Genomic DNA, 12,596 nt, shown 5'->3' with positions numbered 1-12,596 from the left:
TGTACAACTGAATGCCTTCAACTGAAATGTGTCTACTGCAGTTAACCCAACCTCTCTGACCCCCCTCCCACCTTATTATGGGCAGTACAGTAAACACATGCTCTGAGACTATTGTTCATTAATAGGTTAATGAACAATAGTCATTTTTTCATCATTTTTTTACCATAGAAAAAATGGCAGAGACTTGTCCATCAAATAATATGTAAGGGAAAACTTCATCTAAATATCAGTCTGCGTTTACAGAGGCAGCCCGATTCTGGTCTTTTGCCACCAATAGTTTTTTTTGCCAATAATTGGTCAAAAGATCAGAATTAGAGGAATATCACATTGTTTTTCCAATAAAATAACAAATGATCATATTAATATGAGAAACTCACCTGTGTTTTCATAGTGAGAGTGAAATTGGATACAGTACGTGTTGTTTATTACTGGTTCTACATAATCACACATCGGCCAGTGTAGAGATCACACACACAGAAGTCTGTGTGCTTGAAGGTCAACGTAGGCAAAATCAACCCCAACACTGAAATGTATGTTTATTTCCTTGAAATACAAAACACAATAAGGATTGCAAATAAAATGTATATAATTCTGAATTACCCCATTCATAATACACAGACATGCTAAAATTGATGAATTTGTGATACTTGGTAGAGTACTGTACAAAAAGAAGTTCTGAGCAGGCAGTTAGTCAATCAATCTATTAGGAGGCAGCGAGGCGGGACCACCACTACTTCCTTCAAAGCTGTGTTCTTCTAGCCTACTCCAACTGAGAGGAACTTGAAATAACTTTTCTTTACATCACAACTTATGTCCAGCAATATCCACTAGCGTTGCTGCAGCTAGAAAAAACAGTTAAGGTGTTGGCTTGACAGTTGCTGGACCCGGGTTCAAGTTCACTACAATATACTTCCATGGTTGGTTTCATTGGATACGGTTACAGGCACACAATAATACAATTATTGTTAGTCAGATTAATGTAATAGTTTGATTAAAGCGTTTACATGCTTTGCAAGAACGATCGTCAAACAAAATAAATGTTCTACTACAGCAACCATCTTATTTTTGGGAATCCTATTTGATTCTGAGTTTGGACATATAAAGTTTATATGTAAAACCTGTCTAAGATGCATACTTTCAGTTCTTCCGAACTCAATTCCCTTGCGGAAAAGAGGGAGGCTTGTGTTGTTGGTGCTAGCACATGCACAGATCACATTTTGTATTTATTTAACTAGGCAAGTCAGTTAGGAACAAATTCTTATTTACAATGCCGTCATTGTAACTCAGATTAAGGTGTTAACATGTTCTTATAATTCGAAAGATTGCTCAGAAAACCAGGTGTTTTAATCAGCGTATGCTTACTTCGATTATGACCACACAGCTATTAAGATAAGCAGATTAAGGTGTTTACATGACTAATGCATACTTGGCCTACTGCAATTATCAGTTTAATATCAAATTATTAGTGAGCATGTAAACATACTCATTGACTCTCCCTTTTAACTGCCCTTAATTGACCCATTTTTAGCAACAACTTCCGAGTCCATTGTACAGTATCTGCTTGAGCAAAAGTGAGGTGTAGAAAAGTATTCCCTGCCAAATAATAGTTTTTGTGCGATTAATATTCACAGACCTACGCCTCCCCTGAATCAGGTGATCCCCCGCCAAACACACAGGCACAACCACACACATTGATTGGAGACAGCTTGTTTCAATTACAGAAGTTTCCCTAGGATTTTCTACCTGCAGCAACACTAGTGTAGGATAATGGTGGAAATACTGGTAAAGCACAGTGGCTTTATTTCCACACCAAAAAGCAGGGCCTAGGCATATGACAGCAAAGCTGCATTTACACATACAGCCCAATTCTAATCTTTCGCCCAATTATAGGCAAAATAGTTCATCTGATTGATCAAAATAACAATTATTGAAAAAAAAAAAAAAAGATTGGAAATTGGCTGCCTGTGTATACACAGCCCAAGGTGAAAATATTCCTCACTTTTACATAAAAACGGGAAAAAAGCACATACGCCCACTAATAACCCTAAATAAAATCTTGCTTTCGTTTTATGTTAATTATTAATCAATAAAAGAACTATTTATTTCACACAGTACCAGAAAAAGCCAAGCTAAGTGGCATATTAGTAGTCCATTGCAAACAAAGCACTTGTATAAAATATTAAAATGATTTGGTCCTCGTTACAGTATTGTCCACAGGCAAGACACATCCAAAATACTTGGCTTTAAAATAATGAGATTGTATATGGCCAAAATCAAAGGCACATCTCTTTACTTGGGCTGTGTTTACACAAGCAGTCCAGTTTTTGGCAAAATACCAATTAATGAGGAGAAAAATCAGAATTGGGCTGCCGGTGTAAACGCAGCCTTTGTGGTTCATGATGTATTGGTACAATAGACTGCACTGTGTCTTGTGTTATTCCATTATGTTTCCTCATTAGAAAACCACAACCGCACTCAACATCCACAGCAGCTTTGTTCATTATACACACACACATACATTAACGGACGTAGGAAAATGTACAGAAAGTGCATGGTTCTTGTTTGTGTTGCCATAATACAGCTCCACTGATTACTCCTGAGGTATTTCTAGTTCTCAAGTTGACTGCAATTGTTTGGAATGACAATTCAATATGGAACAAAAACAGACTGGCACCCAGGCTAGTCCTCCTCATCTATGAAGGGGATGTCTAGGTCTGAGAGGTTCCTGCTCCTTGCCTTGTTGTTGGGCTGGGGGTTCTGTCCATCTGGTTGGTCTCTGGGGCCTGTAGCTGTAGTTCTTTGGGCCAGGTCAGCAGGCTTAGGAGGGCACTCCTGCCTCTGGCTCCTCCACAACAGGTTCACTCTGCCTGGTGGAGACACCAGTCTGGATTAGTCTAATAGTAGACAGCCTGGTAGAGATTCTCTGGATTAGTCAAATAGTAGCTGGTCCCAGATCTGTTTGTGCTGGGCATGACAATTATAGTCAGAGGAGTTAATATAATATTATACACTTAGGCAGTCCCGGAAATAGAAAACCCACTATCCTGGGGTTGCAAGCACAATGCTCTACAAACTGAGCTACAGAAGAATAGTTGGCTAAAGCGCATACAGATCTAGGACCAGATTAGTGTTATGATATGGGGGTAATTTAATGTTAGCACACAGTTAGGCAACACACTACCATGACACACTTCCACACTCCATTCCCAGGTGGCAGCACCAACCGAATAGGGGCTGGAAGCCTTGATAAGTCCACATGTGCGAGCAATCAGTGGATTGGCTACCTGTGACCAGAGGCCTCTTGGCCTTTTTAGTTTAGGCATACCTCTTCGTAGTTATCTTTTTGTATATCTTTTTTTTTTGGTCACCCTTTTGAACAACAAACAATAATTTGCTTGGACTGGCCGATCTAAAGGTAATGACGGAGCTGATGCCGGTAAGTTTGCTGTCACCTGGGCACATGTACATACAACACAGTCCTCATATGCTGATTTGTCATCATCCTCTGCCGATTTTTGAACTTCAACTCCTATTGAATAGTGAAATCCTAAGTATAAATATGTTTTGTGCAAATGTTTTTTTGCAAACTTCAAAGAGTAGGGCATTCAAGGAGTTGGTCTGATGGTGCCTGCTGATGTCATTGGCCTCACCACTTGGTTACAGACCAGTTAACTAGGCCTAAGATTGGCGCCGTCTTCTTGAAGAAGATGGCGCCGAAGAACATGGCTGACGTTTTACATTCTCCCAACCAATTGTGCTATTTTGTTATTTTTTTCGCATTTGTGTAACTTATTTTTTAACTTATTGTGCACATAAAGTTGCTGCTACCATCTCTTATGACCGAAAAGAACTTCTGGACATCAGAAAAGCGATGGGAGGACGCAGATTGGGTATCCTTCTGAGAATCCGGGGGCGAGCGCGTAAACTCCCCCTGCCTTCCATTCTTCTCGCTAAAGTGCAATCATTGGAAAATAAAATGTATTACCTACAATTAAAATTATCCTACCAACGGGACATTAAAAACTGTAACATCTTATGTTGTTTCACCGAGACGTGGCTGAACGAAGATACGAACAATATAGAGCTAGCGGGATTTTCCATGCACCGGCAGAACAGAGACGCTACGTCTGGTAAGACGAGAGGTGGGGGAGTGTGTCTTTTTGTCAATAACAGCTGGTGCGCGATGTCTAATATTAAAGAAGTCTCGAGGCATTGCTCGCCTGAGGTAGAGTACCTTATGATAAGCTGTAGATCACATTATCTACTAAGAGAGTTCTCATCTGTATTATTCGTAGCTGTCTATTTACCACCACAAAACGAAGCTGGCACTAAGACCGCTCTCAACCAACTCTATAAGGCCATAAGCAAAGAAGAAAATGCTCACCCAGAAGCGGCGCTCCTAGTGGCCGGGGACTTCAATGCAGGAAAACTTAAATCAGTTTTACCAAATTTTACCAAAATCCTAGATCACCTTTACTCCACACACAGAGATGCATATAAAGCTCTCCCCCACCCTCCATTTGGCAAATCTGACCATAATTCTATCCTCCTGATTCCTGCTTACAAGCAAAAACTAAAGCAGGAAGTACCAGTGACTCGCTCAATACGGGAGTGGTCACATGACGCGGATGTTACACTACAGGACTGTTTTGCTAGCACAGACTGGAATATGTTCCGGGATTCATCCAATGGCATTGAGGAATACACCACCTCATTCATCGGCTTCATCAATAAGTGCATCGATGACGTCATCCCCACAGTGACTGTACGTACATATCCCAACCAGAAGCCATGGATTCCAGGCAACATCCGCATCGAGCTAAAGGCTAGAGTTGCCGCTTTCAAGGAGCGGAAGACTAATCCGGACGCTTATAAGAAATCCCGCTATGCCCTCCAACGAACCATCAAACAAGCAAAGTGTCAATACAGGATTAAGATTGAATCAAACTACACTGGCTCTGACGCTCGTCAGATGTGGCAGGGCTTGAAAACTATTACGGACTACAAAGGAATACCCAGACGCGAGCTGCCCAGTGACGCGAGCCTACCAGACGAGCGAAATGCCTTTTATGATCGCTTCGAGGAAAGCAACAATGAAGCATGCATGAGAGTACCAGCTGCCTAAATTATTACCGCCCCGTGGCACTCAAATCGGTAGCCATGAAGTGCTTTGAAAGGCTGGCCATGGCTCACATCAACAGCATCCTCCCGGACACCCCTCCAATTCGCATACCGCCCCAACAGATCCACAGATGACACAATCTCAATCGCACACAAGGAACACCTACAAAAGGAACACCTATGTGAGAATGCTGTTCATTGACTACAGCTCAGCATTCAACACCATAGTGCCCACAAAGCTCATCCCTAAGCTAAGGACTCTGGGACTAAACACCTCCCTCTGCAACTGGATCCTGGACTTCCTGACGGGCCATGCTGATCCTTAACACTGTGGCCCCTGAGGGGTGTGCACTTAGTCCCCTCCTGTATTCCCTGTTCACCCACGACTGTGTGGCCAAACACGACTCCAACACCATCATTAAGTTTGCTGACGACACAACAGTCGTAGACCTGATCACGACAACTATGAGACGGCCTACAGGGAGGAGGTCAGAGAACTGGCAGTGTGGTGCCAGGACAACATCCTCTCCCTCAATGTGAGCACGGCAATGGAGCTGATCGTGGACTACAGGAAAAGGAGGGCCGAACAGGTCCCCATTAACATCGACGGGCCTGGAGTGGAGCGGGTTGAGAGTTTAAGTTCCTTGGTGTCCACATCACCAACGAACTATCATGGTCCAAACACACCAAGACAGTCGTGAAGAGGGCACGACAAAACTTTTTCCCCCACAGGAGACTGAAAAGATTTGGCATGGACCCCGGTTCCTCAAAAGGTTCTACAGCTGCACCATCGAGAGCATCCTGACCGGTTGCATCACCACCTGGTATGGCAACTACTCGGCATCTGAGCGTAAGGTGCTACAGAGGGTAGTGGGAACAGCACAGTACATCACTGGGGCCAAGCTTCCTGCCATCCAGGACCTATATAATAGGCGGTGTCAGAGTAAAGCCCATAAAATTGTCAGAGACTCCAGTCACCCAAGTTATAGACTGTTTTCTCTGCTACCGCACGGCAAGTGGTACCGGAGCGCCAAGTCTAGGACCAAAAGGCTCCTCAACAGCTTCTATCCCCAAGCCATAAGACTGCTGAACAATTGTGGCGGAAGAATCAGAATTAGTTGTGTAACATAGATAATTAAGATGTCTTATCTGCATAATATGCTTATGTGATATACTTGTTATTAGAATGTATCCCTTCGGACTCTGATGTTGGCAGTTGCACTTCTTCCCTCAGCTGGGGCTCAGTCACCTGGAGCCCAGAGAGGGGAGAGGTCAGGCTTGTCTTTCACATGTCCCTGGTGCTATGCAGAATATCAGAAAGGGAAGAGGACAGGAGGGACATTGCCTTCATATGTGAATGTGTCTTTACCTATTCTTAAACCATGTGAAGGGATGGCGTGATTAATGGGGAACCAATTACTTGTCTCCACAATGTCTGTGAGCCAGTCACTCCCTCCTTTGGCATTGGGGGATGTGTGTGGTAGTGTCTGGAACCATTGTATGTCATCTCTGATGTTGCACTTATCCTGGGATAGTGTATGACCTAGAGGCTCACTCCCCTCAGTGAGCTTGTCCAGGAGTGTGGTCAAGAAGGGGTTTTACTTGAGATGGGAGTATCTGTAGTTGACAATTCATTTATGCCATTGGTCGAGTTGGTGTTTTTGTTTTACGAGTACCAGGAACGAGATCGGAACCTCGTCTTAGGGGCCAAACTGAACGATAATTTATAGCGAATGCTATCTGGCTACGGGATACTCCTTTCTCATTTAAAAAGTCTCACCTTGTGATCCGTTCCAAACATCTGTGGTTTGTTATGTAGACTAGGGAGTGGATCTTTGCTATAAAAGATCTCAGTAGGCTTTGTGTTGGCGCTCTCAACGGATCATCAGAGATGGTGATTCGTCGACCAGCCATCGCTATTGCAAAGATCTCACTATTAAAGATTTAGTTTAAGTATAACTCTGACTTGTGTGATAAGTTTGTCTCTCCTCATTTGATAGTAAAGAAATGAACCACCAAACAATTCATCAAATCGCCACCGGAAAAATTTACATTGACCCCCCCTCCCTTTTGTACACTGCTGCTACTTGCTGGTTGTTTGTTACCTATGCATAGTCCCTTCGCCCCCACCTACACGTACAGATTACCTCAACTAGACTGTACTGAGAGCATTACTGAAGCTAGTAGTTGAGTACAATTAGCTAAAGACCAAGTGGCAATAACGTTTTGCAGATAGATTTGGACCCATGCAAAGCGTTAAGATGGTCTGCGGTAACAATGACTGTCCATTTTATAAATTAATTAGAGAAGTGTTTTTGCAAGTGCAGTTCCATTGGGATTTCACTAAAACAATTTTAAGAAATTATTTATTTGCAATCGCACACTGACTCGGTACCGGTGCCCCCTGTATATAGCCTTGTTATTGTTATTCTTATTGTGTTACTTTTTATTATTACTTCTTATTTTAGTCTACTTGGTAAATATTTTCTTCTTGAACTGCACTGTTGGTTAAGGTCTTGTAAGTAAGCATTTCATGGTGTCACGTCCTGACCCTAGTAAGATGTAATTTTCTATAGTAGAGTAGGTCAGGGCGTGACAGGGGGTGTTTTGGGTGGTTTGTCTATGTTTTCTATTTCTATGTTTTGTTCTATTATTCTATTTCTATGTTGGAGGTTTTTGGGATGATCTCCAATTAGAGGCAGCTGGTTTGCGTTGTCTCTAATTGGAGATCATATTTAAGTTGGGGGTTTTTTCTAGTGTGTTTGTGGGCAGTTGTTTTCTGTTTAGTTGTGTTCTGTGTAGACTTCAGTACCTGACAGAACTGCTAGCTGTTCGTTTTCTCTTTGTTATTTTCTTTAGTGTTCTGAGTTTTAATAAACGTCATTATGAGCACTCAACACGCTGCGCCTTGGTCCCCTCTATACGACAGCTGTTACAGAACTGCCCACCACAATTGGATCAAGCAGCGTGCCCGAGAGGAGATGATACCTGGTCTATAGAGGAGTGGCGAGAAAGGATAAACTGGACTTGGGGCCAGGTATTGGACAGATATCGAAGCCTGCCGGGGAAGAACGAGAGGCAGCCCCCCAATTTTTTTTTTGGGGGGGGCACACGGGTAGTTTGGCGGGGTCAGGGGTGAGACCTGAGCCAACTCCCCGAGCTTATCGTGGTGAGCATGTGCCTGCCTCTCGCACTCTCCCTCCAGTGCGCCTCCATAGCCCAGTACGTCCTGTGCCTGCTCCTCGCACTCTCCCTCCAGTGCGCCTCCACGGCCCAGTATACCCTGTGCCAGTTCTGCGCACCCGGTCTCCAGTGCGTCTCCCCAGTCCGGTGAGACCTGTTCCAGCTCCACGAAAGAAGCCTCCAGTGATGATCCATGGTCCGAAGCCTGTAGAGATGATCCATGGCACGAAGCCTCCAGTGATGATCCATGGCCCAGAGCCTGTAGGGATGATCATGGTACGAAGCCTCCAGAGGTAATCCATGGCCCGTAGCCTGTAGGGATGATCCATGGCAAGAAGCCTGTAGAGATGATCCATGGCAAGAAGCCTGTAGGGATGATCCATGGCGCGGAACCTGTAGTGATGATCCATGGCGCGGAGCCTGCAGAGATGGCGCGCAGTCCGGAACCCCTTGAGATGGCCCGCAGTCCGGAACCCCCTGAGAAGTTCCGCAGTCCGGAACCCCCTGAGAAGTTCCGCAGTCCGGAACCCCCTGAGAAGTTCCGGAACCCCCTGAGAAGTTCCGCAGCCCAGAGCCTCCGGCGGCGGCCCGCAGCCCAGAGCCTCCGGCGGCGGCCCGCAGCCTAGAACCTCCGGCAGCGGCCTGCAGTACAGAGCCTCTGGCGATGATCTACAGTCCGGTTCATCCGGAGATGATCTACAGTCCGATGGTACAGAAGCAGAGGGATCTGCGGGCAGAGCGGGGGTTACGCCCCGAACCGGAGCCACCTCTGCTGCTGGAGGATCTGCTGGATGGTAAGGTTCTGGGTACTGCACTAGAGCCGCCATAGACATTTGTCACCCTCCCTACCCTCCCTTTTTGTTTTGTGGTTTCTTTTGTTGTTTTTTAGTTGCATTCGGAGTCTGCACCTTTGGGGGTGTACTGTCACGTCCTGACCCTAGTAAGATGTCATTTTCTATAGTAGAGTAGGTCAGGGCGTGACAGGGGGTGTTTTGGGTGGTTTGTCTATGTTTTCTATTTCTATGTTTTGTTCTATTATTCTATGTTGGAGATTATTGGGATGATCTCCAATTAGAGGCAGCTGGTTCGCGTTGTCTCTAATTGGAGATCATATTTAAGTTGGTTTTTTTTTCTAGTGTGTTTGTGGGCAGTTGTTTTCTGTTTAGTTGTGTTCTGTGTAGACTTCAGTACCTGACAGAACTGTTAGCTGTTCGTTTTCTCTTTGTTATTTTCTTTAGTGTTCTGAGTTTTAATAAACGTCATTATGAGCACTCAACACGCTGCGCCTTGGTCCCCTCTATACGACAGCCGTTACACATGGTAAAGTCTACACTTGTTGTATTCGGCGCATGTGACAAATAAAGTTTCATTTGATTAAGACCCTTAGACTTAGCAGGTGGAACAATATTAGCAAGCTAGTTAATCGGTTTCGTAACACTTGTACAACAGGGACTGGCTGATAGTCGGCCTGCTTGTGATACTAATACAAAAAGTCAGTCAGAAATGCAGTAGATTGAGCAAGCACACACCCTGAAATACCATTGTAAACGGTAAATCCTTTTCCTGGTTACACAAAACCGGCGCTAAAAGCATGCAGACCCACTTTACAACTAGCTACTGTAGAAGGTGGCATCTTAAAAGGGAATCCACCACTTGTTTCTTCAAAAATCTCTCCCCTAATATAGCCAGGAGTTCGCTAGCAGGAGTTGGGTAAAACACAAACGGATATGTCAACCATGCTACTTCCAATGCACCAGAGGTAAAAAAAAAATACTTTGTTTTACAGCCTGCTTTAAGAATGCAAGTGCAATCACAACACAATTATTTTCATAAGTAATTTCTAAGTAACTACCTGGGCTGTAAAATAAAGTGTAGGCTGTAAAATAATGTGTTACCAAAAACAAAGAGTTGAAGTGAATGAAGGCAGAGGATGGTGAAGGCTTACTGTACCTCTACTGACCTTCTGACTCTAGGCTTCTCACTCTATCCTCCAGCAGGCTCTCTGAGCTGATAGACAACGACAGTCTGGACTCTGAGTCGTCAAAGTTCTCCTGCTCCAACTCTGGCAACCTGCACGCCAGCTCCTCCCTGCACACACAAACACACAGGAACACATTAACACAGGTAACAAACATATGTATATAGTGCTGAGGCAAAAGCCAAGAACTCCTATTGTTCCACTAAGACAGTGTCTCTTAATATATTCCTGGGACTGCACCTTTTTGTTCTAGTCCAGCACTAACACACCTGATTCAACTAACCAAGGGCTCAGTGATTGTTTGAATCAAGTGAGTTAGTGCTGGGTTTAACAAAATTGTGCACCCCTCTGAAGGTCTAGGAATGTATTGAGAAACGCTGAGCTGTATGGTATATAGTGCATACACCGCTTACCCCTTCAAAGTAGGAGGATACATTATTGGTCAGAATAATTAGATCATATTGTGATGTCATGATCTGGGCAAAAAACTCCATCCCACCTGAACAGGCTGAAATTCCAGGCATTTTTTGAAACAGCTGTTACACAAAAAGGGCATTATCATAATTTTCACTTTCATATTTCCACGAGATCGACCTCGTGGAAATATCTTTGAAAAAAATGAAAATCAAATTTTTAACCACTGCCCCTTTAACACTGACAGCTTCTACTGAGATAGCTTTCCTCTTTAACATTCATTGGTGATTAGTTCAGTCAGATGTGTTAGTGCTGGGCTAGAACAAGATTCTGTACCCCATAACAGAGAACTAGAGGAGTCAGTCTCTTCACTCACTTCTCCTCTTTGATGGATTTGATCCTCTCGATGAGGGTCCTCTCTGACTCCATGTCTATATCCGACCGGTTAAGATCATCCATTTGAGGTACGTCCAGCTCTGATGAAGGTTTCTCTAAGATCTGCAGATATATATATATAGTATGAGTCAATATACCAGACAAGACAACTCTTTTTGGGAACGTGGGAACCATATTCCCAAAGTTAAATTCCCAGTGGCAATGGGAATTGGATCCCACAGTGATCCATATTCTCAGATGTATTACACACGAGTATACCAAACATTAGGAACACCTCCCTAATATTGAGTTGCACCCATCCCCCTTTTGCCATCAGAACAGCCTCAATTCTTCGGGGAATGGACTCTACAAGGTGTCGAAAGCGTTCCACTGGGATGCTGGGCCATGTTGACTCCAATGCTTCCCACAGATGTGTCAAGTTGGCTGGATGTCCTTTGGGTGGTGGACCATTCTTGATTCACACGTGAAACTGTTGAGTGTGAAAAATCCAGCAGCGCTGCAGTTGTTGACACAAACCGGTGTGCCTGGCACCTACTATCATACCCTGTTCAAAGGCACTTCAATCTTTTGTATTGCCCATTAACCGTCAATGGCACACATACACAATCCATGTCTCAATTGTATCAAGGCTTAAAAATTCTTTAACTTGTCTCCTCTCCTTCAACTACACCGATTTTGAGGTGGATTTAACAAGTGACATCAATAATGGATCATAGCTTTCACTTGGATTCAGCTGGTCAGTCTGTCATGGAAAGAGCAGGTGTCCTTAATGTTTTGTATACTCAGTGTATATCAAGTTTATAAAGTATGTTGTAAACATGTCATTGATCTAGGGTTGCAAAATTCCAGCTTTCCCCAAGCTCGTTTGTTTTTCCTGGACGATTTCTCAGAAACCTGAAAACGTTTTCAGAATTTTGCAACACAATGTGATATCAAAGCAATGTTATGGTGGAACCAAAGTGTTCTTCCAGTGTCCTGTCTACAGTGTGAAACGGTAGCGACAGTTATTTGTTATTTTATTAGTAGGATGCCTATTAGCTGTTGCTAATGCAGTAGCTACTTTTACTGGGGTGCACAGAACATTAATAGACTGGAACAGCTCAAGGATAGAACTACATACATTGTAAATACAAATAACAGAAATCAAAAAGGTCCTGTACTAATGTAATGTACTTACAGTGTTCTGTCTCTTGAGCATCAGCTTGTTGACGGCCAGGGCCTCAGCGAACTCCAGCTCTGTGATCTCCTGCATCTTCTCAGTGTACCGTCTAAACTGTTCTAAGATCAGGATCTCCACACACCTGGTGGGAGAGAAAGGACAGGGCTTCTTACAGCAAAATACACACAAAATGCTTACTAAAGACTACATCTTAACTTGAGAGATATGCGTATGTAACTACAACTTAAGTGCAAACATCACATCAGTGTATTGGCTGTACATGAAAGTGAGTTTACATGCGTTTCTCACATTCAAATGCCACTAACAATAAAATGTGTTTAAAAA

At 43.6% G+C, this 12,596-nt stretch overlaps 1 protein-coding gene across 10 annotated transcripts in view; it reads right to left on the bottom strand.

Annotated features, from left to right (window-relative positions):
* Positions 1-519: 519 nt before the first annotated feature.
* The window catches only part of myo9b (myosin IXb), an 81,685-nt gene continuing 69,608 nt past the window's right edge, over positions 520-12,596 (bottom strand). For 5 of the 10 annotated variants that reach the window (XM_029724741.1, XM_029724742.1, XM_029724751.1 and 2 more), the window contains 4 exons: positions 12,270-12,393; positions 11,073-11,194; positions 10,265-10,392; positions 520-2,867 (listed from right to left, as the gene is read on the bottom strand). In XM_029724741.1, the coding sequence (XP_029580601.1) occupies positions 2,680-2,867; positions 10,265-10,392; positions 11,073-11,194; positions 12,270-12,393 (562 nt within the window). In that variant the 3' untranslated portion in view covers positions 520-2,679. Of the gene's footprint in view, positions 2,910-10,254; positions 10,393-11,072; positions 11,195-12,269; positions 12,394-12,596 lie in introns of all 10 variants that reach the window. The other 5 variants (XM_029724748.1, XM_029724747.1, XM_029724750.1 and 2 more) reach the window with 5 other exon arrangements.

The sequence above is a fragment of the Salmo trutta genome, chromosome 31 (genome assembly GCF_901001165.1).
Source record: "Salmo trutta chromosome 31, fSalTru1.1, whole genome shotgun sequence".
Classification (NCBI taxonomy): domain Eukaryota; kingdom Metazoa; phylum Chordata; class Actinopteri; order Salmoniformes; family Salmonidae; genus Salmo; species Salmo trutta.
This window is presented reverse-complemented; position numbering and strand designations above follow the sequence as displayed.